This window comes from Nycticebus coucang, chromosome 3 (genome assembly GCF_027406575.1).
Source record: "Nycticebus coucang isolate mNycCou1 chromosome 3, mNycCou1.pri, whole genome shotgun sequence".
NCBI lineage: Eukaryota > Metazoa > Chordata > Mammalia > Primates > Lorisidae > Nycticebus > Nycticebus coucang.
Genome location: NC_069782.1, coordinates 88,454,709 through 88,478,251, shown reverse-complemented (window position 1 = coordinate 88,478,251; position 23,543 = coordinate 88,454,709). Strand labels below are relative to the sequence as shown.

Below are 23,543 nucleotides of genomic sequence, written 5' to 3'. Positions count from 1 at the left end.
CAGATCCATCAAGGGGTGAAGACAAGATGTACTCCCATTACCTCACTGCCACAGGAAGAGCCCTAATCAGCCCATGGAAGGTGAGTGAGTCTCACTCCAGATAGAGTGGTAGGTCACTCTATCTGTACCATAGTCTGGCAGGGAGATGGAGGCAAGTGCCCATTCTCAAGTTCAAGGCCCAGCCCATCCCTGGAGCCCAATCCTGGCCCCACTTGCTCAGCAGCTGTGAGGTCCTGAGCAGGTCACCCTCTCTGAGCCTCTTTCCTCAGAATGGATTGATGCCTGGCTTATGGAGAGGATGGAACCAGACAATGTTTCCAAAGTGCATGGCATACAGTAAGCATTCAAGAAATGTGACTTTTCTCCCTTCTCCTAGTCCCAATTTTAGATGTTCCCCTGACTTCCTTAGGGGAAGTGAGGGATGGAAGTGGATACAGAGAAGGCGGCTCCAGAGAGTAGGAATTCCCCCTCCCAAAATGAACCTGCCTAGCCCTAGTCCACTAAGTACCTCCTGGTTAGGAGGTAACTCACTGCATCTTCCATAAGCCCTTTGCATCCCTTAGGGACCTCAAGTCTCCCACCACCGCCTTCTTGGCCACCTGCCATCTTGCTTCCTGAAACCTGGGATAGGCCTAAGCAATGGCCCTCACCCCTAATCTGTAGATGGCTCCTATGGGGCAGGAAAATTAATACACTCGAGTCTGCTCTAAAGAAACAGCCTCGGGTCAGCCCCACACTGCCTGTGCCCTCCTCAGGGACACCAAAGCTGTCTCTTGAGCCAGGTGATGTATGGATCTGCACTGGCTAAGCAGGATGTATCTTCCACTTCTCAGTGACTAGGAAGGGAAGTGACTTTCCTGTCTGCCTCACTCCCAGATCCCCAGACTCAGAGGGGCTGAGGCTGAGAGGTAGGGCTTGTGCACATTATCCCCTTTGAGGTCTGATCTCCACCATGAGACCTGGCCCTTAGTTTAGAGAGGCACATAGAGGGAAAGCAACTTGCTTAGGGCCATACGCATGCTGAAGAGTTGGGGTTGGGGGGAAAACAGGAAACTTTGTTACTGAAGACCTGAGTTTTCTTCCTGCCTGGCCTTGGCAAGTCATTCACAGCCCAGTCTCTTCTGAAGAGGGGATGGTAATGGCACCTAACTCAAGGCAAACTGAGAATTAAATAAGTTCATTGAATTCCTGAAGTCCAGGAAGCCTTCACCATAGTAGTTAGCACACCGTAGGCACTGAATAACTCATAGCTTCTTCCAAGACCCCAGAGGTATCCAATCAGATGCCCAGTTATCTCCTTGGAAGATGAATAGAGATAGCAAAAGCCTCAGAATCTCAAGGACTGGAGTCTAGGGACCCCAGGAGGCCTTTTTAGATTTGCTACTATCCATGCACAGGAGAGGGCTGAAATTATCCCTGGAGTTGGGCCTGCTGGGCTCCTCTGTCCTCGGTAGCCACTTACTGGTTTCTAGATGTAAATAGTGGTGGGAGGAAGTGGTGGGGGGTGGGGGATGGGGATGAGTGGGAAGTGGAGAGTGGGGGCTTCTGGACAGGAGACTTTGAACATTAGTGGTCATCCCTGAGATCACCTGCATCCCCTACTTCCTGCTGGTGGCCAGCCCTGGTTACTAAGTGATCTAGACAGAAATGTTGAGAGGGCTGAGCAGCCTGAATTAGGTAGTCATTAAGGCAACAAGAACTATGCTAATTGTTGGCTGGGGCTGGATTCTTGTACCCCAAGTCCTTAAAACACTCAAATTTGTCCTGGGATTTTGGACCTTGTGGTGGAGGTGGCTTTCTGGCTGTCACAATGCTGTGGATTGCTGGGGGTAGGACAGCTGTGGCTCCATCCACCATTAAAGCCATTCAGTAAGCTGACCTTCCAAAGCCAGGTCAGGTAGTCAGGTAGGTACCTGACTGTACCTACTAGTGAACTTGGGCCACCCACAGGCTGAGGAGGGGCTCCCACCCACAGGAATGTCCAGGACCCTGCCTCCCCAGTGTTCCTAGAGGTCTGGAAGTGCTTTTATGCCGCCTACCCTCCCCAAAGATACTCAGCTGCCACCTGTGGTTTGGGTAGCAAAAATGGTAACAGTACATGTCCATATGAACAGGTAGGAAGACCTAGGGTCAAAAGGAACACCTTCTCTTGTGCCCAGTGGCACAGGGAGGAAGAATTTCCCTGGAAAATATAAGCAACGGTCCACGCCGGGTAGACCTGAGCTGCAGTTTTCTGAGCGCTCAGGAATTCCAGGCTGAGTTCACCGGTTGTAAAGATTAGCAGAGCCTTGAGAATGAATCCAAAGCTGGCAAATGTATTTTTTCCTCCTCTCCCTTGGTGATGGAAGGAGTGATCACTCCAGCTCTGAAGGAGTTCAAGTCGAGGTCAGAGCAGACCTCAGAAGGATGTTCTAAAACAGGGTTCAGTGATCGCGAGCAGTACTTCGGCCTGCTCCCCGGGTTGGCCCGGGGTCTGCGCAGATCACAGTCCACAAGGCCCAGGCTACTCGCAAGTCTGCGTGGCACGTCTGCGCTCCCATGCGGGCCTCGTCAATCTGGCTGCAGCTCCGGCCAAGCCGGGGGATCAACCGCCCGCGCCTGGCCTCGAGGGAGACCCGGGCCCCGGCCGCCTCCGGGTGCCCGCCCCCGGCGGTGTCATTGTTCTCTGACGTCACTCCACGGCCCCGCCCCCAGACCCCCACTCTTCCTCCCCACCTCCGGCTCCCTGCGCCCGAGACCCCGCAGCTTCCAAAGCCCAGGGTGTGCAGGGCTCCCCCCGCGGCCCGGTCGGGGCTGCGCCCCCTTGTGCTCTCCCCAACTTGCCTTTGTTATTCCAGCTCCCTTCCTCGCTTCGCCTCCAACACCGCGGCAACCTGCAAAAAGTGGAGCGCGGAACCGCAGCTACACATGGAATCCTAAGAGGGCTCCGGGCCCAAGCCTCCCCCTCCTGCCTGAGGAGGGGAGTGTGTCCGCACACATCCAACAGGGCTTGAGAGGGTGCTGATGATGGTTGGGACTGGGGTACCGAAAATCAGGGGTGGGGGGATCTTAAGAAAGGGTTGTGGAAGAGCAAGTGGAGAGGAGGATGTGTCTGTATGTGAACGTGAGGCTTCAGGCTCAGTGGAACATTTCGTGTTTTGTTTCAGTGTACGTGGGGTCGTGTACAGCGATGTGTGCGTGTGCAATTGTGTGTCTGTGGGAGTATGCTTGCTGTGGCCGTGTAAGCGGGGATATTTGTGAGGGGAAGTATGAGAGCGTGTGTGTGTATGTGTGTGGGGGGGTGATGAGCGTGTTTGCGATGCTGAGGGTGGAAGCAAATGTGTGTGACGTTTGTGTAGGAGTTTCCATGAGAGTGGCAGTGGACGTGAGCCAAAGTGGGAGCGCACTTGGATGCTCTCAGGGGTGGGTCTGCGAGGGGAACCCCGTGAGTAGACGCACCCAACTGCGCCTAGTGAGTGCCAGCGCTCTGCACCGCCCTTGGAGAGTGGGCTGGGCTCCACGCTCCAGGCCCCGGTTGGGCAAGCGCGCAGGTCTCCCGGGCTCTCCCAGTGGGGCGTCGGAGAATCCACGCGTCACTGAACTGTACAGATTGCCCGGGACCAACTGTGCGCACCGCACCCCCCTCCATCTACAGCTTCCACAGAGCGCAGGGGACCGCACTCTAACCCCTCCTAACGTCGTCCTTGGTGGTGGTAGTGGTGGGGTCCTATTCTCTCCCTACCTCCAAGTCCATGGGCTTTAGGAACAACCCCAAAGTCTCCTTCTTCCTCAGGCGAAGGTTTTGGAGATCTTGTAAGCAACTCGCTCACTCACAATTAGGTTACCTGACAGCACCCGGTGCCCCAAGCGTACTCCAGGCCGGGGCGTGAGAGCGCGCAGGGTGGGGCACTCGGGTGAACCTGGTGATTTGGGCCTCCTTCCCCGTGGGGTTCCTTCTTAAGCTCAGCATTTCTCCCCTTCTCCAAACTTACTGGGGAAGTACTGGAGGGGGGCGTTAGGGAGTAGCGAAAGGAGTAGGGAGAAAAGAGAGTTGAGTGAACTGACAGCATAGCGGGGCGGGGGTGACGAGGAGCAGGTCAGAGCCAAGAGGGGAAAAGCTAGGAGAGCGCCGAGACAGAGGAGCGAGATAGAAAGAGGAAAAGAAGGGAAAGGAAAAGCAAAGCAGAGAACAAGTGGAGGCGGAAGGGAAAGGAAAAGAGCGCGGTAAGAGCGCAGAGAGCGCGCGAGCCAAGCTGAGTCCTGCAGAGAGCTAACGGCGGCTGCGCTGCGCTCCACTCCGACCCTAACTCCGCGCCGGCTTTTGCGGGCGGCCGGCGGCGCGGGGCCCTTTGGAAATAGAATAGCCAATGTAATCTGACACTTCAACTTGCTTGGCTCCGGGCGAGTTGATTCACTTACTCACCCCCTAACGCCGAGTTCCTTTTCACTGTCTGTGGACATTAAAAAAGCGAGCGGCGGCGGCGGGCGCCTGGGAGAGCAAGCGGCCGGGCGGCTGGCGGGCGAGCAGCGGTCGGGCGGCAGAGCGAGCGAGCATAGCCAGCGCAGCGCGGTGACCCCAGCCCCAGCCGGCTCGGAGAGGAGACAGAACCGAGCCGATCTCGGCGCCCTAGCTGCGCTCCTCCCGGCCGGAGCCAGCCCTACCCGGCAGTGGCGGCGGCGCGTCCTCCAGCGGCGGCAGCGGCGCTCGCAGCGCTCGGTAAGTTTGGGGCCAGAATCAGGCGCTCGCTGGCTCCTGGGCTTCCTCCTGCTTCCCGCTGACTCTTGGGGAGAAAGCGTGGGGTGCTGGGTTTGGGGGCTTTTCCCTTAAAGGATCTGCCAGAGCCGGGCGAGCGGCCGGAGTCACGGGCTCCGCTCGGCTCCTCTTGGCTGCTGGGGGCGGAGGCCCAGGCGGCCGGCAAGATTCGAGCTTCACAGAGCCGACTTAGGCTGTGCGCGGGGGCCGGGGTTCGTAGGCTGTGCTGGGCGTAAGTGCGGTCGTGCTCGCGCGGACCCGGTGCCCGCCTCCTGCCGGCGCGACTCCAGCCCTCGCTCTGTACACCCGCCGGTCAGACAGGACTGGGATTCCGAGGAGGGAGAGAAGGACCGGGAAAGGACCGCTTCGGTCTCTTTCGCCTTCTTTGGGGAGATGCGAAGTTGTGCGCTTGTGTATGTACGAGAACCGCTGGGGAAGGCGCTGAATTTCAGGGTGGTGAAGGGTGGTAGTGTTAAGTTGTGCATCTGAATTTCCAGGGAGAACATACACTTTTGTAAACGGGAGGTGGGGGCGCGGTTAAGTTGTTTGTGTGGGAATTGCCCGGGGAAAGGTGGCGCGCCGTAGGCGCGAGGAAAGCCGAGCTGTGTGTGGTTGTGTGTAGGGCTTCTTGCAGTGCTTCGGAAGCCTACGGGGCTCTCAGGTTAACGCCTGGACTGACTGCCCCGGCCAGGAGGAGCGCCCACAGCGAAGGTGTGCGAGTGTGTGTGCGCGCGCGCGATGCAAATACGAAAGTAATTTCCCGTGTTCTTTCTTCCTCTTGTCTCCGGCGGCGGTGGCCCCGGGGGAGTAGGAGGCCGGCCGGGGCAGAGGTTGGGGGGCCGGCCCGGGTCGGGGCTGGGTCTGGGGTCGCTGGGGCGGGGGAGGGTGGCAAGCTCTGGAAGCTTGTTTCACATTCCTGGTGTCTGGACTGGAGAGAAAACAGTGGGGAGCGCGGCCTCGGCGTCTGGGGCGCGGACAGCGGGCGCGCGTCGCCCCCTCGTCGGGGACATCTGTCCAGGAAGCCGGCCGGGCGGGGAGAGGGCGCGGTGCGGAGGGCAGGCTCCCCGCCCCGGAGCGGTGGGGGCGCGGGCGAGGGGCGGCAGCCTTCCCGGCCATTGTGAGCCAGCAGATTTTCACGGGAGACTGCCCCGGAGCCGCCGGAGAAGGCCGGGAGCCGGCCTCAGCCCCGGGTTTAAAAGACACTCCAGGAATGTAAACAACCCGGGCGGGAGGGCGGGTGGACCAGAGCGCGCCAGGGTACCCGGTCTGGGCCCCCACCCCGCCTCCGGGGACAGCCTGTCGGCTGGCCGCCCTGCCCTACCCCTCTACCTGCCGCAAACTTTTTCCTCCTCTGCCTTCCCTTCGCACCTCGCCCCTCCAGCAGGGCACAGAGCGACACGGCCTCCCCAGGCGCAAGCCAGCAGCGTCTGGCACCGGCGCCTGACCCTGGAGGCCTGGCCGCCCGATCCCAGGTTCGGTGCCCGTAACCCCGGCTGTGCCTGCCCGGGAGCCGCCAGCTTCCTGGGCAGGCAGTGCCCGAGTAACTGGGGCTCCGAGCCCGCCCGCCTTCCTCCCTCCCTCTCTCCTTTCCTCCCTCCCGCTGCTTCCCCCGCTCGTTCTCCCCCTTCTCCTCTCCCCTGACTGCTTTTCCAATGCCCTGACATGAGGGAGGAAGATTTAACTTGGCAGCCCAAACAAATGTTCTCTCAGAGGTCCTCCAAGAAGCTGGCGGCTGGGCTGGCGGGGTGAGGGCACAGCTCGGCCAGCCTTTCCCTTCCCCCTGCTCTGCCATGGACATTTGGAGCCCCCTGGGTGGACAGCCCAGGGCATGGGAGAGTAGGGCCCAACCCCAAGGATTTAAAAGGGCAGTGGGCAGCTGCCTATGGAAGCCTCTGGCTTGGTGCCTGGAGCAGAGCCGCTTGGAGCTGCCTCCTGGTGCCAAGGGTTTTCTAAAGGATTTTCTTGAGCAACAGTTTGTCTCTCTGCTGCAACCTGGGATCTGGGCCTGGTAGACCAGAGGGTTAACCAGTGCCATCTCCTCCTCCTTCGTGGGTGTCAGGATAGGCTGGTTACACAGGGCAGGGCAGGAGGCCAGAGGCTGTTCCCAGAGGTGCCTGGGTTTGCTTATTATTGTTTTTTGAAGGTACAAATAAAGAAGCAGGCGCTGGGACTGAAGAACTCAGCAGCCTGGCTGCTGGTGAATTCCAGCTTGTCTTCACTGGCCCTTGTCCCGTCCCAGGAGTGTGAATGCCGTTTGTGAGCCATCAGGGAAGTTTAGATGAGAGAGAACAAGCCCCTCTTTTTCACTGCCCCAGCTGCTTTTTGAGGGGGTCCAGGTTGGGGAGGGATTTCTGGCCCCTCGCTTGGTGGCTCCTGGCCCTGGTGCAGAGGCTGGGTGGGTTTGTGAATACCCTGAAGCCTCATGCTGACCTTTCCCTCTTCAAGTTGAGGATGTTGAAACACCAGCATCAAACAAAAGACACATTGAAAGCTGTATCTGCTACAGAGCACGTGTGACTTCAGAGCCCAGGGAATGCATTTGGAGGGAGATGGTGTTTTCTTCTGAGTTTTAGGATTTCACTTGGGTTTTGTTTTTCCCCAAAAGGACAGAAGCATCTCCTTGTCTCAAATCACGAGGTTATGAAGTGCTGTTTTCAGATGTAAATCGCACAAGTTTAGACTTCTGAGAGTTGGTGGCAGTGACTGGGGGAGGTGGGGAGCAGCAGGGAGTTGTCAAGAGTTGGACTGGGCATTTCGGGTATGGTTCGCTGAGAAGAATTAGGAATAAGAAATCGCTGGTCTTATGGGAAACTTTGAATAAATAGCCTTGTCTATGCAGAAAAGGGTTGCTGGCTCCTTTGTGTGGACAAAATGTCCCTTTTCCCTCCCAAGGAAAGGGAGGGGAGGAGGATTCTGGTTCCTCTCACAGCCAGGAGCAAAGTGAAGAAAGATCCAGAAACTAAGGGGTTTGGCCACAGAACCAGTTTCTCTCTCTCTCTCTCTCACACACACACACACACACACACACACACACACTCCCTAACCTCAGTAACACAACATTCTCCTCATCCCTGACCCTCATAGATATGCCTCCAATATAGGACAGGTGTCCAGGGTTGACTCATTCCAGAAAATGGCAGGGATGAGGACCCAGCTAAGAAGAGCTGTGATTTTCACTTTTTTCCTGTTTTTATTTTATTTTTTCCCCCTGATTGGAAGGGGAGGAAATTAAGGAAGGAAGACACTTCGAGACCTGCCATTCCTGAGAGTTTTGAGAGTTTTGTCACAGGAGTACCTACCTGCCTGTGAAGCCACAGATACAGGGGGTCCAGTGAGTGGTCTCTGGGTAAGACATGCTATGAGAAATTTGGGCATCAGCAAATTATTTTCCAGAAGCTTCTGTGGGTACTCATGGAACTAGGAAGCAGGGCCTGCCACATTGTGACTGGATCACCTTCATTCTCAACTTTTCTCCTGAGGGTCCTTGCCTGGGTCCTGTCACTGCCTCATCTTTATGAAGTTCCTCAGATTATGTGTGGACAACAAAGGCTGGGCTGCCATAATGACCCCTACACTGCTACAGCCTTGCCTGGTGGCTGCTCTGACCTCTTAGCAGGACGCAGCGCCCTCTGCCCGTGCCCTCCGAGGGGGGCTCTTTGTTCTTAAGAGACCTGAGGATGGCGAAGGCAGCAGTCTGCCTGGGCTATAAGCCCCTGGGGGTGATTCTAAGGTTGGGTTTTTCCTTCAGAGAGGATGAAGGGAGGCTGAGAAACCAGGCATAGGCTCCAGAGAGAGTCCAGAAACCCATCTTGGTTATGTGGGTCTTCCCATAACCTGAGGAAATGGTGGAGAGGAAGAAGGTATCAGGAGGCTATACCTTGCTGACTGCTTTGGGCCAGTAACATTTCTCTATTGGGCCTCAGTTTCCTGATTTGTAGAATGGGTCCAAGGGCAGAAGCCTTTCATCCCACCTGGTTGTTAAGAGGATAGGACAGATGTGGGTCCGAGAACTCTGAGCATGTATCACCGGAAGGCCTGGCAGGCTCTGTGTACAGAATGGATAGAACACGAAGGGGGTGGATTGGAGGTGCTACGAGCATTTTCCAGAAGCTGCTCTCTTATCCACGTCTATCACCCTGGTGACTGATTGTCCAGCCTCAGCTGACATGCCCCCTGGAACAGGGCACTTACCACCTCCAGGGAGCCTTCGGTACATGACTTCTGCTACATTTCATCGGGAAATCCACATCTCCTGACCCTTACTCTGGGCTTGAGGCACTGGAGGGCCCTCCAGACCACAGACTTTTTTTTTTTTTGCGGCTGGGGCCAGGTTTGAACCCACCACCTCTGGTTTATGGGGCTGGCACCCTACTCCTTGAGCCACAGGCGTCACCTGACCATAGACTCTTTTTTTCCTGAATGATCCTGGGTTCAACACCAGTGCTCAGGTAGGCTTTGTGGACATGGGTTAGGAGGATACCCTTCAAATAGCTGCTTCCAGCCCTTACTGGGAGTGACCTGTGGGGATAGGAAAGGGTCTGCCTAAGGGGCTCCCTGTCATCTGCCATTGTATGTTCCTCTAGGCACTTTCTTTCTTTGGAGTTGGTTATGAGAAGGAAAGGGGTGCATGAGGGGTGGGATTGGTCAGAGGCCCAGCTTTGGTGCCACAGGTGTTTACTGAGAGACACAGTGTGAAGCCTGTTTCTGTGAGAGACCCAGAGGAAGACAGTTCCTGCTCCTTAGGAGCTTACAGTCCAGTCAGGCAGGAACATCAGGCCAAATAAATAATTAACCACTACCAGCTGGTTGCCTGCAAAGGGACACATGATGACAGTAATAACCACAGCCCCCTCTTCCCTTTGTACAGCACTTGGTGAATTTAGAAGCATTCTCCAACTTTGTTTAACCCCACTAACAGGCTAGCTACTATTTGGAATTACCCCCATTTAACAGAGAGGAAAACCAACGTTCAGATGACTTGTGGCAATTCAGGACTCAACCTGAGGCTTACTGTACCTGTGCTGTGTGCTGCCTTCTTCCCAGTCCACTGAGTGGACCAGTCTGGGAAACCATGCAGACTCAAGAATGAGGGTTGGAGGAACGAGGTTGAGGAACTGCTCCCAGGAAGGGTGACAGATATGCCTCACCTGTCCACCTCCTCCCATATGGCAACACAGGGTCCATCCCCCTGCAGCGGTGCCCCTTTCTCTTAGCAGTGTCTCACAGTCAAAGCTTGCCCTGAGCCCCAAATCCTGCCTTGACTGCTCCGGGCGCACAAATCTGTGAATGGCCCTTCTTCCCCATCCTTGGCTCTGGAGCAGGAGGCAAGGGGGTCCCTGTGAGGCCCAGGGCTCTTCCCTGGACTGCTGTCATTTCTTCCTCTGGCTGAGGCAGCCCCCAGGCTATGTGGGGTGGTCACCCCGTGGGAGACCTTCCATTCTTTGTGTCCCCTGCAGCCTGCACCAGGCACCTGGTTTTCTAGCGCTCAGCTGAGTACTACCCTTGGATAAGGCTGCAGCTGGTGGGGTTCAGGACAGGGAGCAGCAGCCAAGCAGGCTGAGCTGGCACCTCCCCAGGAAGCCTGGCCCAGCCTGGCACACCTGTGCAGGTAATGACCCTAGCTTTGGAGGGCCCCGGCCCCGCCTGTCAGGCCCAGCTGCCGGGGTTACTGCAAGCTTGTGCTGGGGGAGGCCGGGGTGTCTGAGCTAATTAGATTTCTTGGATTTCAATGCTCCCCTAATCCTGTTAGCTGGGCTGTAATTGTAACCACTTGAAGGTTTCGCTGTGGCAGGCTGTTGAGGACAGACGGTGTGGGGACTCCGCTCTGCCCCAGTCCCAGCCCTGGACAGCCGGCTGGGGACTGGGGAGTGCCTTCCTAGGTCTCCGGGGTAAGGGTCTGAGTGATGGTAGGCATTGTGTTTTTCTACAGAATCTCAGCATCACAAACTGTCAGAACAGACATGTCCTTTTGAAATGCTCTGGCTAACTGTACAGATGGGGATACTGAGGCCCACAGAGGAACAGGAAGTGGCTCAGGACCCCAGTGGCTGGTCATGATAGAGCACCAGGGACTTATGGTCTGACTTTGTGATCTTTGCCTCTGGAGTCTTCAGGGAAGGTCTGGAAACTCCAGAGATTTCTATCTCCAGACATAGGAGTTGGGGGCTTCATTTGTTTTCACTCCCCCAGTTGGCACTTACCTATTCTATATTCCACTATCCTGTGTGTGTGTGTGAGTGTGGCTGCCTGCACACCCTCATGCATACACGTGCACACAGCCCTGCTGGCTAGGCCTTCAGCTAAGGACTGATGCATGGGGCTCTTCCCTTCTCCACCAGCCTTTCCCAGATTCTTGCCCTCTGGGAGCATCCATTTCCATGAAGATTAGGAAATGGTCAGGCTGTTCTGATGGGGAGGGTGTGGAAATACATACAGCACCTTTGTACTGTCCCTGGCTCTTTCTTCCAAAGTTCTTTTTTGGTGTCTGTTTTAAATGGAATCTGCTCCCACTGCTTGTCCTCTCTCCCCGCCCTACCCCATTCCCACTCAGGTCATCCATCCCCAGGGATTCTTAGCTGGCAGGGGAAGGTGGAAGGTGTGCTGCCTGTGGACCCTTCCCCCAGCAGTCCCCTGCTGTCCTCTTAGCTCTGGAGCAGCAGGGAGAGGTGTCTGGAAACCACATTCCACTTCTGAAGCTCCCTGCTATGGGATGTGAACCCCTAAATATGTAGCATAGAATCAGGGGAGACTGATTGGGTTACCTGGTCTGACCTTTTCTTTTCTAGCCCAAGAAACTGAACCATGGAAAGAAAAGATTGGCCTCATCCAAGGTCAGCAGTGAAAGGGTGACTGAGCTGGGCCTGGAACCTGGTCTCTGGCAGCCCATTAGCTCATGAAACATTTATTGCATGTATACCATTGGCCCTGCACAGCCCCCTAAGCCACTCTTGTGCTCAGGAATAAATGCTTTTCAGCCCCCAGTGAACCTAGGGGTGAGGAGGGGGAGGTGGGCAGGGGCAGTGGGCAGGGTTCACTTCTGAGTGTTCAGGAAAAGGACTAAGGATAGGGCATCTTCGGCAGTACTCCCAGATCTTCTGCAGTGCAGGGAGGATGGACACTTCTGGACTAGCAGCAGAGCCCTAACCCAGCAGCAAGTGTCTTTATAGGGTGGTTGTATTGTGGATTTGGGGGAAGTGAAACCTTTTAGGGTGGGGACAAGGTTTCTCATCTGCTGGGGTCTGTTTATGCCAAGAGGATGGGTGGCTTCCTCTGCCTCCCCCAATCTCTACCCTGATCCAGCCCCCCATGGGAGCAGACTTTTGTCTTTTGCAGGGCTAATGATGTACTGGGTTGTTCCTGACTTCACTTGCTCTGTGGGTAGGGGAGCAGGGATACTTCTCGCCCCGCCCTAGGAGTTATCAGCTGAGAGTCACCTGTGTCAGGCCCAGATGAGAGCACAAGAGGAAGAACTGGCTGGGCTCAGGATGAGGGAGCAGATACCAGGTGCCTGGACCTTGCCCTGTCCACAGGGCTCCCACCTAGACTCCCACCCCTGCTGCCTGGTGGACCTTGACCACAGCTGGGAAGCAGGGTGCACAGCTCCAACTAGCCAGTGACCCAGCCATGGGGCCAACAGGCAGAGACCTCTGAGAAAGAGTCCTGAAACCCTTCCCTGGCATTTGCAAGTGGGAAGTGTCCTTCAGAGGGTCTGTGTCCAATCTTCTGGTTTTAGAGAAACCCAAAGAGGTGGAAGAACTGGCTGCAGATCAGATAGTTGAGTGGTATAGCTGTGTGGGGAAGGGTGGAGTTTTCCATTGGTGTCTGGCTTTGGTGCCCCTGCTATTGCTTGCGTCCTTAAAATGACTTTCCAAAGGTCTACCATAAATATCGTAACAGCAGCAATCATTGGGCAACTACTGTGCTTCAGGCTCTTCTCAGACTGCCTGGGTTCAACTCTCAGCTCCACCCTTTGTGAGCTCTGTAACTTTGGACAAGTTATGTTTAACATCTCAGACTTTGGTCTCCACATCTGTAAAGCAGGCTTACTGAAAGTATAATAAGAATTAACATACTGCCTTCCCCATAAGTTGGGGACATGAAGTACACAGTGTCTGACGCGGAGTAGTTGCTTAAGAAAAGGTAGCCTTTGTCTTTGTTATGCCTTACCTCTGACTTACAGATGAGGTCATGGGGTACCTCAGGTCCAACCAAAGCCAGGGCCCGGCCTCCTAATCCCTAGCACCTGCCATCATCCACCCTGCCACACCTACATACAGGAGTAGGGCTGGCCCATCACCTCTGCAAGACCCCAGCAATAACCAAATAATTCAGCCTGCCAGGGAAGACCTGTTCCCCTTGGAGAGGTTTTGGAAAGGCAGAATTCTATCTAGGTTTCTACTTAGAGAACCTCGTTTTGCTCGCCTGTAAACCGAGGCAGGTGATAATAATACCTCCATTTTGAACTCTTCCCATGTGAAGAGGAGGCTCCTGTTAGGGGGATAGCTGGGCCTTGTCAACTGTATGCTGTTATGCAGAATCACTGTGGATGCGAACTGACCGTGGGACCTCCAGCCAGGCACAGCCTTGGGACCTCAGTTTCCTCATACGAAAATCATGAGCTGAGATGACATGGTTTCCAAAAGCAGGTTCTCAGAAACACCAGTTCTAAAAGGGAGGGCCACAGGGTACACTGTCCCTCTCCTGGGAATCTGTCAACTCTATTTACCTGCAATAGTAAAGAGCCCTTTGCCTTACCCAACCGTTCTCAAACCTGCAGGACACTCTACCTACCCTCCTTTCTAACGCAGAATAACTACTGAGAAGACCAGTGGAACATTATGGGAAATTCTGGACTAAATGGTTCCTTCCAGCCCTGGTGTCTACTGCTCCATCCATCTGATGGTTTACCTGCTTAGAAGAATTATCTTCTCTGGGACTTCTCACAGTAAGGAGGACAGAGGAGGTGTCCATATGGACAGAAATCCTCTCCCAACCTGCTTTCCTGGCAGTCTACCTAATTTCTACCCACCCCCACCTCCCTGCTTCTGTGTCACTTTTACTGGCCTCCTTTTCTTTTCTTGTTACCAGACCACAAATCTGTTTGTGGTTGGGCAGTCCTAAAAGCAAGGCTAGTTTAGTAGAGGGGTGGGACCTCTGCCATGTCCCTAGAGATGGGCACAGAGGCTCTTGGGTTCTCAGACCTAGAAGGGCCTTGTACCCACTTGCAGTGGCTGTGAGCCCCCTGAACCTGTGTGTACACCTTTGCAAACATGCATTTTTCTGGAGACATAGATGGTTCACAGCTTTATTCACATCCTCAAATCAATGTGGTCACCTGGAAGTAGTATCAGGGCTGTGGCCTAAATCTGCAAGTCTGCAGTCTTAGGCCCTGGAGTGGAACAGAAGTGCTATATTACCTTTCTTCCCTTTCTGCCCATACACCCTTCCATTCAGCTCAGTTGTGTGACTTTTCTAGACGTAAAGACATTTGTGTCTACAACCCCAGCTTCTAATCCAGCTTGACATTTTCCTGGTGAGAAAACTGAGGGCAAGGGATGAGAATGAACTTGACCAAGGTCATTAAGAGCGGTAAGCCTTTAGGACACAGCCTTGGCACAGGGTTGAGTGGCCTGGGATAATGGGAGTGGCAGATAGGTATGGCCCCCTGCACCAGCTGACCTCATTGTGAAACCATCTCATCTACCCCTGGCTGTCTGCTGTGGGATTCAATATCCCAGAAAGAAGGAGTGGGGGAAGATAGGGAGGTTGTGTGGTGTGGGCTTAGGAAGTTCCCGCCCACCACTTCTTTAAGGTAGGCTGAGTAGGGACCGGTTTAGGACTTAACCTCCTCTGGGTCTGGAGTCCAGCTCCAATCCCAGCTCCCCAGATTAATGGATCCACATCATGGGCTGGAGGGCCCACTGGTATTTTACATACACACTGTGTATCTGGTGTACACTAGCAGTAAGTCGTGCTGGGAATGTAGTGCTGGTAGTTGGGAGGACAGCATGGGACCTGAGAGAGCTGTGGACCCAGGCTGGGTTCAGGGCTCTTGTGCTGGCAGGCCCACTGGGTGACCGTGGATGGGTCACTTGGCCTCCCTAGCTTGCAGTCCTTACTTCCCTGACCTGGAATTCAAGAAGTGGGCTTTGTGGCCAACAGGGAGTAAGTTAGGGGACTCTCTGCCTGGGTTGCTTGGCCCACCTGCACTCTCCAACCTTTTTATGTCTCAGCTTCTGGGAGAAGAGTAGAAAGCTTAGATGTGATTTTTTTTTCCCTTTAAATTTGTATAAATTTAAGGGGTACAGGTACAACATGTAGTTACATGGATGCATCATGTAGCTGTGAAACCTGGGCTCCTAGTGTGTCCATCACCTGAACGGTGCACACCGCACCTGCCTGTTAAGTAAGGAACCTCACTTCCCACCTAGGTGTGATCTCTTGTTTGGTGATGGGGCCGTGAAGCTATGAGTTTGGCATCAACTTACCTCCTACAGAAGGATGGATGACCTTCTGAGTCCCACTCCCTCAGCCCCTGCCTGGGTTGACATGTATACCTGCATTTTTGCCTATGCGTGAGCCCCCAGAACTTTTGGGGCTTTCCGCCTCATAGATGGCCTCCTTCCTAACCAGCTTCCCAGAGAAGCCTGGGCAGTGTACTCTTTTCCACCCAAGAGTTCTGAACACTACTATTGCACTACTATGATTCCCATAGGACCTTAGTGGTCACTTCAGCTAAGGATGCCTGCCACGGAGATGACTTGTGCCCCTTCTGCAGCATCCTCACAGAGCACCTTCCTGTGTGGCTTGCATGCCTCCAGGCACAGGCCACTCCCTGCCTCTCTGCAGCCCACAGCCCACTCTGTCTAGGTAGTTCTGTATCACATGGATCCCAGACAAATAGGCCTCCCCTAGTTATCATCTTAGAACAATGTGGAATACAGTGAAGTCTGTTCTCAGGAACGCTCTTGCCTTCTCTTGCATTAGGGATTGTTCCCTCGGAGAACTCTCTCCTCTCTAGGCTGAGTCCAAGGCTGGAGCAGGTAAGGGGGCTTCCTAGAGGAGGCAGCCATCTTATGTCCCTTGGGCCTCCTTATTATCTCTCCTTCTGCTAAGAGCACCTTGGAGACCTCAGGCCTGACCTGGAAAAAACCTGACCCAGGTCATGAAACATGGAAGTAGGGTGGGGAGACTCCAGTGGTGGCTCATGGGGCCTGAGGGGAAGAGAGTGTCTTGGCATCTGCTTGTCAAGCAGGGTCAGACAGGTTGGCGGTTTGAGAAGGCGGTATGTCTCCCTGCCTCTCCCAGCCTGCTCACCTGCACCTGTAGCCAGAGCCCCTCAGTGCAGGCGCCCAGGGGCTGTGGGTCGCACCTCCTTATCTGCCGGCACATGGCTTCTTGCCGAATTCCTTTGGGTCCAGCTGCCACTCTGTCAGAACACAGAGTTTTTAGGCCCCAGAGACCTGGCCTTTGAGCAAGAGGCACTAGATTTGGAGTCAGAACTTCCAGCATTGCTACCTTCCTGTGACTTCACTAGGGGCTGTTCTAAGAGTCAGATGGGAGACCCTGGCGCCTGGTGTGCAGTATGTTGTCACTGCATCTGGGAACGTGATGTTTTATGACCAGGTACAGCAGTGATAATGGCAGTGCAGAACGGCCTAGGAGATCATCCAGGCCAAACCTCTTATTTAGCTGCTGAGCCTTACCCCTAAGGGGACAATGTCACATGGCAGAGTTAGAACTAAAACCCAAGTGTCCCCACTATCCATCCACCACCTGACCCCTCCCTTGTTATTCCACAGAAACCCTTTCCTGGAGTGAAGACAGGAGAGGTTCCCCTATGGCTCTGACAGTGGCACTGGCCTTGCTGGCAACTAACAGCTTCATCTCACCAGAACGCTAGGCCTGGAGATCTCTATGAGACAGCTGGCTCCTCCAGCCTAATCCCCTGTCTGTGACTGCTGTCCCATAGCAGGACACCTTCTCTCACTTCCTGGTTCATACAGGAATCATTCTTTGATTCTACTAACCATCACCTTGGGTGGAAATGGTCCCCAGGAGGCTACCAGAGACCCACTACCCAATTGTCTGGCCCAGTTGGCCATAAGATGTTGCCCTGTCTTGAACCATATCTTGAATTTATGGCCTAGATCCAGCCTGGCATGACTCTTCTCAGGGCCCTGAAGACCCAGAGATGCCCTGAGGGGGAGCCTGAGCATGCAGTTTACTAATTCTCTTCTCATCCCATTTCCCAGATTAAGGAACTGAGTTTGGGAAGGAATCTGGTTGTAGGGCTGGCAAGATCCCAGGTCCCCCAGCCTTGCCCGTCTTCGCCTCCCTCTCTTTCCTTGGCCTGCTCCCTGAGGCTGCCATTGGCCTGCCCAGGTCTTGTGTATGGGAATGAGGGCCAATGGGCAGAGGAGCAGTGGCTTCGTTTTCCTCAGGACTCCTCTAGGTCCCCAGGCGAGGCCCTGCTGCGGTCCTTGTGCCAGCCTGAGAACAAGGTTGTGGCCCTGGGGAGAGCAGTGCCTGGGATCCTTTGTGCCTCCCCTTCCACAGTTCCCCAAGAAAGATGGATTCACTTGCTCATTCATCAAGTTTGTCAAGCACCTACTATGTGCCAGGCACTATTCCAGGTCAGGGATATAACGGTGAACTTGACAGAGGCCCTGTTTACATTCGGGTACGTGAGATAGTCAATAAGACAACAACTTAGTGTATGATGTCCTGCTGAGTTATAAGTGCTTTGAAGAAAAACAAACCAGGATAAAGTGATACAGGGAGATGAGTTGGGGTGGGACTTCTTGGGATGGCTGGTCAGGGAAGGCTTCTCTGAAGAGGCTGCATTTTAGCAAATATCTCAGGGGCCTAAGGGAGTGAAACCCATGAACAGCTGGGAGAAGGCTCTCTAGGCATGGGAACAGCATATGCAAAAGGCCCGTGGCAGGTGCATGTTTGGAATGCTCTAGGAAAAACTGGAGACCAGTGTGGCTGGGTGGAGTGAAGAAGGAATGAGATAAGAGAGGAAGTCAGCACGGTGATCAAGGACCGGGTCACAGTGGGCCTTATCAAGCACAGCAAGGGCTTCTGACTTCATGCTTAGTGATTTGGAAGCCACTGGAGGATTTTAAGTAAGGCACCTACACTATCAGATATGCCCTCTAAGGACCCCTGGCTGGTGAGCTGAGAATAGACTGTCATGGAACAAAGTGGCAATGAGGAGACCAGTTAGGCAGCCTTTGCAGGAACCAGAGTGGTCAGTGGGGGTAGTGAGTCAAGGCCAGATCGTGGGTGTATTTTGAAGCTTGGCTGAGGTTGTGGCTGGAAGCCCTTTGGGAATGTCTGTTCATTCTGTAAAGTAGAATGAGGGGGGTGGCATTAGAGAATTGGGCCAAGTCTCTGAGTCTGGGGGGGTCTGAACCCTCTTCCTTTTATGCTTGCCACCTCTATGCCACAAGCTACTCTGTCATAAGGTGCCCCTTTAATAGAGGCAGAGTAAGGTGTTCCTGATACCCTCTCAGGTGTACATGTGAGATTGTGATGTTCTGCATCTCCATCCCCCTCTCCCGCTTCCATCCCCATCCATTTGTCCCCTCCATTTTCATCTCCACTGCTCTGTGTACCACAATTTTCTAAGTTGCCAGTCACCCTTCAACCCCAGGGCCTTTGCATATGCCATTTCCCCTGCCCTCACACTTCAGTGTGGTGAGCTCCTACCCATCCCTAAATACCCATCTCAAAAGCTACCGTCTCTGAACTTCCTGCCCTGCCACTCTCAGACACCAAGGATTTTTTTTCCACTGAAAATTCTCCTACTTCTCTCCCTCCCACACTCCAGAACCCAGATCAACTTGGATTGGGGCTGGGTCTGTGCCTCCCTTCACACCCCCTCTTTCCGCTCTGCGTCCTCACAGCCTGGCCCAGGGCCGGCACAGAGAAGGGAACAAAAACATTTCAGTGTATTCCTGGAGCAGTAGCTGGTTACTATGGAAACAAGGAAGTGTTGCAACTTCCTGAACTTGAGGTTGGGGTCAAAGAGGGCAGCTCTGTGGTGGCCCCATTAAAACAACCCGGGATGACCACCCTGAGGTTCTTACTAATGCAAAGTCACTTTAGACAGGCTTTTTCCCTTCCCCCAGCCTCAGTTTCCCCAGCAGTGAAATGGGAGCATGGGGTGGCTTGCTCTAACATTCTGTGCCTCCAGTCCTGTCACGGGGTCACAGGCAGGCTCTTTGCCCTCTTTGGGCTTCAATTTCCTCATTTTGTTTGCTTCGCTCCTCCAAGAAGATACCTGCCTGAGTCAGGCTACTCCAGAATCCCAGAGTTTCAGCAGCTGGGCTGAAGAATCTCAGGGATTCTTGTGACTTACAGAAGCACAAAGAGGGAGGTGGCAGGGTGCAAAGCAGAGGGTGGGTTTGTGGTAAGAAAGCAGGCTGGCTCAAGCTGGTCTGAACCTGTGTGGGCCTCTGGGTCTCCTTCCCTCACCTTGAAGGTGGCCATAGCCAGTGTTTGTTGTGGTCCTTGCCTCCACTGGACGCTGCCCGCTCTCCATTCTGGTGCTGCAGTGTGTAGACCCAGGCCTATGCTCGGAGGGCTGGCAGGTCCCGGGGCGACCCCGGAGGCTGCCTGCTGCCCACAGTGGCGGGGCTGAGTGGGTGGGCAGCATGTTCTCGCTGTGTCTCTCTCTCTCTCTGCTTCATTGCTCAGAAGCCAAGAGCTAGCCAAGCGCGAATCTGCAGCTGGGCTGCTGGCACTCTCCTTCTCCATGGCCCTGCCGTACCTGGGCAGGGTGGATTTGGGGGATCAGCCACAAAGGGCTTCAGTCTAGCCTCTCCCAACCAGTGAGGTCAAGGGTCCAAGGTGCCCAGCATGAGACCAGGCCCTGAATGATTCCAGCCCCTGCCATTTGCACCTGCCATTGGATGGAGTGGGCAGAGGCCTCACCCTGTCTCCTGCCTGGAGCTTAAGAGGAATTTTGGTTTTCACTACCAGACCCGAAGGAGTGACCTGGGATGAGAGGTCCTCTGTGGCTCCCCTGGTTTGCCCATTCATCTATAAAATAGATGGGGGGTGCAGAGGCAAAGAAAGGCAGTTTGTGGTCTCTAGAGCCCAGTAAAAACACTCGTTAGTTTTGCCAGCAGCAGGCAAACACGGGCTCCAGCCCAAGAGATGCCCCCCTGAGAACCTCTTTTTTAGGAAATGAAAGCCCAAACCTTTTCAGAAGGAGAATCTTATTCTGGGTATGAGAAGTATCTCTCCCTCTGATTCTGAGCTGTGCCCAGTGACCAGGAACCTGAGAAACACTGAGCTGTGCCTTCCTGCCTGCTCCCTGGGTTTCCTGTATTAGGGCCGAATGAACCACCCCAGGGCGGCACTGGGAACCAGAATCAGATTCCTCGCCTGGACAACCTCCTTGCTCTCTCTGTCCTCAGTTCCCTGTCTGTGCATTGAGGCCCCTTTAGCTGGAGCCCTCCTTTTGAAAAACTATTTTTTTTTTTTTGCAGTTTTTGGCCAGGGCTAGTGCTGAACCTGCCACCTCCGGCATATGGGGCCGGTGCCCTCTACTCCTTTGAGCCACAGGTGCCGCCCTTGAAAAACTGTTTAAGCATTTTTGCCTCCAGGATAAGCAAGGCTCCTTACATTAGCCCCTCCGAACTTAAATGTTGTGTGTCTTACTTCAGCTTGTGAAATTCTCACTCAAGAGCCTTGGTTTGGGTTTTATTGTGTGCACAGTGTGCACAGGGACAGAACGGGTCTTCCCGCTTGTCTCACCTTTCAAACTCAGTTTTGTCATTACTTTCTCCCAGGGGCCTCTCAGGAGTTCCTCTCTGGGCTCCCCCAGCCCTGTGCATTCTCCCCCACTGGACTGTCTCTTCCGTGAAGGGACAGCTGGGTACCGGCAGAGTCTTATTCCTGTATCCCCAGACAATACCTGGAGCAGAGAAGGTGCTCAGTAAAGCTTGATGAATTATTGAATGATCAATTGAAAGCTCTCAGCAATCCAGATAGCCCAGTTGGCCCAATAGTACAGATAGTACAGAAAGTCCAGTTTTCTCAGCACACAGGTTTCACTCTATTTCCTTGCTAGAGTTTTGTTCATTGTATGGGATCTTTAAAAAAAAAAAAAAAAATCGATTTTTTTGGAATCTCTATGGTTGGGATTGATTTTCTATATGAATGGCCAATGTCTGTCTTTCCAAACCATTGCTGTCTGACTTGCACTTCCTTTATTTACCTTATCTGAGCAGCTACTTTTTCTTTTTTGGGTTCCAAATAGTAAATCATTCCACCTCTCCTTTTATTTGGATTTCTCATGCCAAAAAGGCAAGAAGGGTTAGTAAACACTGTGCTTTGGTTGTTCTTTGTTTTGTTAAGTATTTTTACCTCTTAGCGTGTCAGATTTTTATCTGCTTTTTCTACCTACCTACACCCTAGGCCTCCAAATCTCCACCTTCTCATTGCTTCTCCAAGTGGCCTGTGTCTACTAGCACTGCTGTGTGTGGTAGTGTGTTGCTCACTGCAAAACTTAGATGTAGTACCCAGGTCATAGTCCCCACAGATTATACATATGTTAAATAATTTTCTGACAGGTGGTGGTAAAGCGTCTTGAGGAAGGGAAGCCTTGTTCTAATTCTCGTAAAGTTACTGCAGGACTAAGAGTGGGTTGCTATTGCCCCTCCTGCTCTAGCTGAAATTTGGAAGCCACTTTGACTCCTTCCTAGGACTGCACCCCATGACATTGGGTTTCCATTTTCCCATGCCCTGTCCAGATGATGGCTTGTGGGAATATGCAGTCTAGGGCCGATGCCTTTAGACGCCACCTTCCCAGTATTTCTGAAGCTGGCCCTCTTCTCTGTGCCATCTCCTTTCCTGTCTTCCCTCCATTTGGCCACCAGTGCATTCTTTAATAAAAGGCACCTCTGATCTGTCACCTCCTCCACTCTGTTTAATACTCCTTCATGTCTCTCTACTCCCTACAACCTGACATTCAAGGCCCTTTGTTCTCTGGCTTGGCTCCAGGAGAATTTTCACTTGTGTGTACTTTGCACATTCTATTCCTGTTCCCCTCTGCCCTATCTGCCTGGTGAACTCCCGGGCATCCTGCAAAGCCCTATTCAAGCCTCAGCCTTTAGGCACCAGCCAGGTCAAGTGGATTGGGAATCCCCTTGCCCTATTTCCGCAGGCACTATTTTCTGACCACTGTTGCACCCCTTTCCTGGCAAGAATGCAGCTGTCTTCATGATGCCCCCTCTGGCTCCTGACTCCCACATACCCAGCACCATCAGCTTGGCATCTAGCAAACATTCCAGAATGCTCTCTGTATAGGTGAATAATAATTGGCAGCTACCCTTTATGCAGAGCTGGTGAGTTTTGTGGCTTGGAGCAGCCCCATGTTAATGGTCTGACCCCATGGTCCCTCCCTTTACCCTCCCTCTTGCCAGCTAGAGCCAGAGCGATGGCTTGGCTGTGCTGGGCTCCCAGGAGCACCTCCCGGCGGGTTGTTTTGCGCAAAGCTGCTGGGGTCTGAGGACACCTCTGAGTCAGCTGTGCCTGTATTGCCGCCCACCCAGGCTCGGCTTCCTGGGAGAATTGGCTCAGTGACAGCAGCCTGGGCCAGGCCGCAGGGCCTCTTGGGCAAGACACCCTGGGCAGGGCTGGGGCTGGTACACACAGCCTGTACACCAGGAAAGTCTGTGGGCAAATGGGCTCCAGCTTGCCATGGTGTGGGGGAAGGGTAGGAGGGAGGGACACCCTTCTGTTGGGTAAACATGGGTGTCAGGCCTGCCTAGGCACGTCCCTATGCTCTGTTGGTTAAAGGTGCAGGACAGCATTTTGCCGAGCTGAGAGCAGCCAGGTTATCAGTGAGAAGGTGACAGGAAGGGACACGTGGGAGCCTCCATAGACTTTGCTTAGGATTTGGCCCCTCCACGCTTTTCCAGTAGCAGAGCAGAGGCTGCAGGAGATGTGGAGTCCCTGGGCCAGCCTCTATCTTCCTTGTGTCCCTGATGCAATGCTGGCAGCTCCCTAGGGCCTAGGACAGGAGTGTGGGAGATATACACAGGTATGTTTGTAAGCGGGTCTGAGACCAGAGCTTCCACTTTGCTGTCCCCACTGCAAAGGCATTTCAGGCTTCACTCACCTGAGGCAAACCTCACATCCTTCGGACACCCATCGTGCACCAGGCATAGTACTCCATGGTCTCAGGACTGACACAACAACCCTCTGAAGAGGATGATCTTATCTGATCTTACAGGGGATGAAGCTAGAGCTGAGAGGGGTGAAGGTCTCCAGGCCCCACAGCTACTAAGGGGAGTCTGGTGTCCTCTACCCTACATGAGACAGAGACTTGATATTTCTTTTTCCGTAGCTATTGGTGCAAATGAATAAGCTGTGAGCATGGTTGCCTGCCCCTGTTCCTTCGACAGGAGAACCCCGAGCAGGTGGCTAGGCTGAAGCAACCCTGCGGGAGGTTAGTGGGTTCCCTCAGCCTTGGTGGAGTTCATGGCCACATCTCAGTGGTTCATCCATGGCTGGAGCATTGGCATGTTGGATTATTCATAGGCCCCACTTCTATGGAAAAAAAAAAAAGTAGCCCTTAGCAGTGTGTAAACACAGATTGAGGGGCAGTGGCAGTGACAAAGAAAGAAAGTGGGATGCTGCCCTTCCATGCAGCTTACTTTCCTTCTCCACGGTGAACTTGACAGAGTTTTTTGCCCTCTGTTTTCTTCTCGTTTCTTCTGAGGGAGGCAGTGGGCCCCTCTCTCTGGGCCTGAAAACTAGGACTTCTCTGTTGGATTAGACAGGAGTCAGG

At 53.9% G+C, this 23,543-nt stretch overlaps 2 protein-coding genes across 6 annotated transcripts in view; one reads left to right on the top strand and one right to left on the bottom strand.

Moving 5' to 3' along the window:
• Nucleotides 1-4,356: 4,356 nt before the first annotated feature.
• The window catches only part of ZMIZ1 (zinc finger MIZ-type containing 1), a 239,401-nt gene continuing 220,214 nt past the window's right edge, over nucleotides 4,357-23,543 (top strand). For 2 of the 5 annotated variants that reach the window (XM_053582469.1, XM_053582463.1), the window contains exon 1: nucleotides 4,357-4,696. The gene's annotated coding sequence lies outside the window, so the exon portion shown is untranslated. Of the gene's footprint in view, nucleotides 4,697-5,044; nucleotides 5,146-23,543 lie in introns of those variants that run through there. The other 3 variants (XM_053582468.1, XM_053582462.1, XM_053582464.1) reach the window with 2 other exon arrangements.
• LOC128580536 (uncharacterized) lies at nucleotides 5,156-8,356 on the bottom strand. The gene is made up of 2 exons (XM_053582472.1): nucleotides 6,062-8,356; nucleotides 5,156-5,660 (listed from the first exon to the last, which is right to left on the bottom strand). Exons 1-2 carry the CDS (start codon nucleotides 6,765-6,767, stop codon nucleotides 5,641-5,643), a joined length of 726 nt encoding a protein of 241 aa, XP_053438447.1. The 5' UTR covers nucleotides 6,768-8,356; the 3' UTR covers nucleotides 5,156-5,640.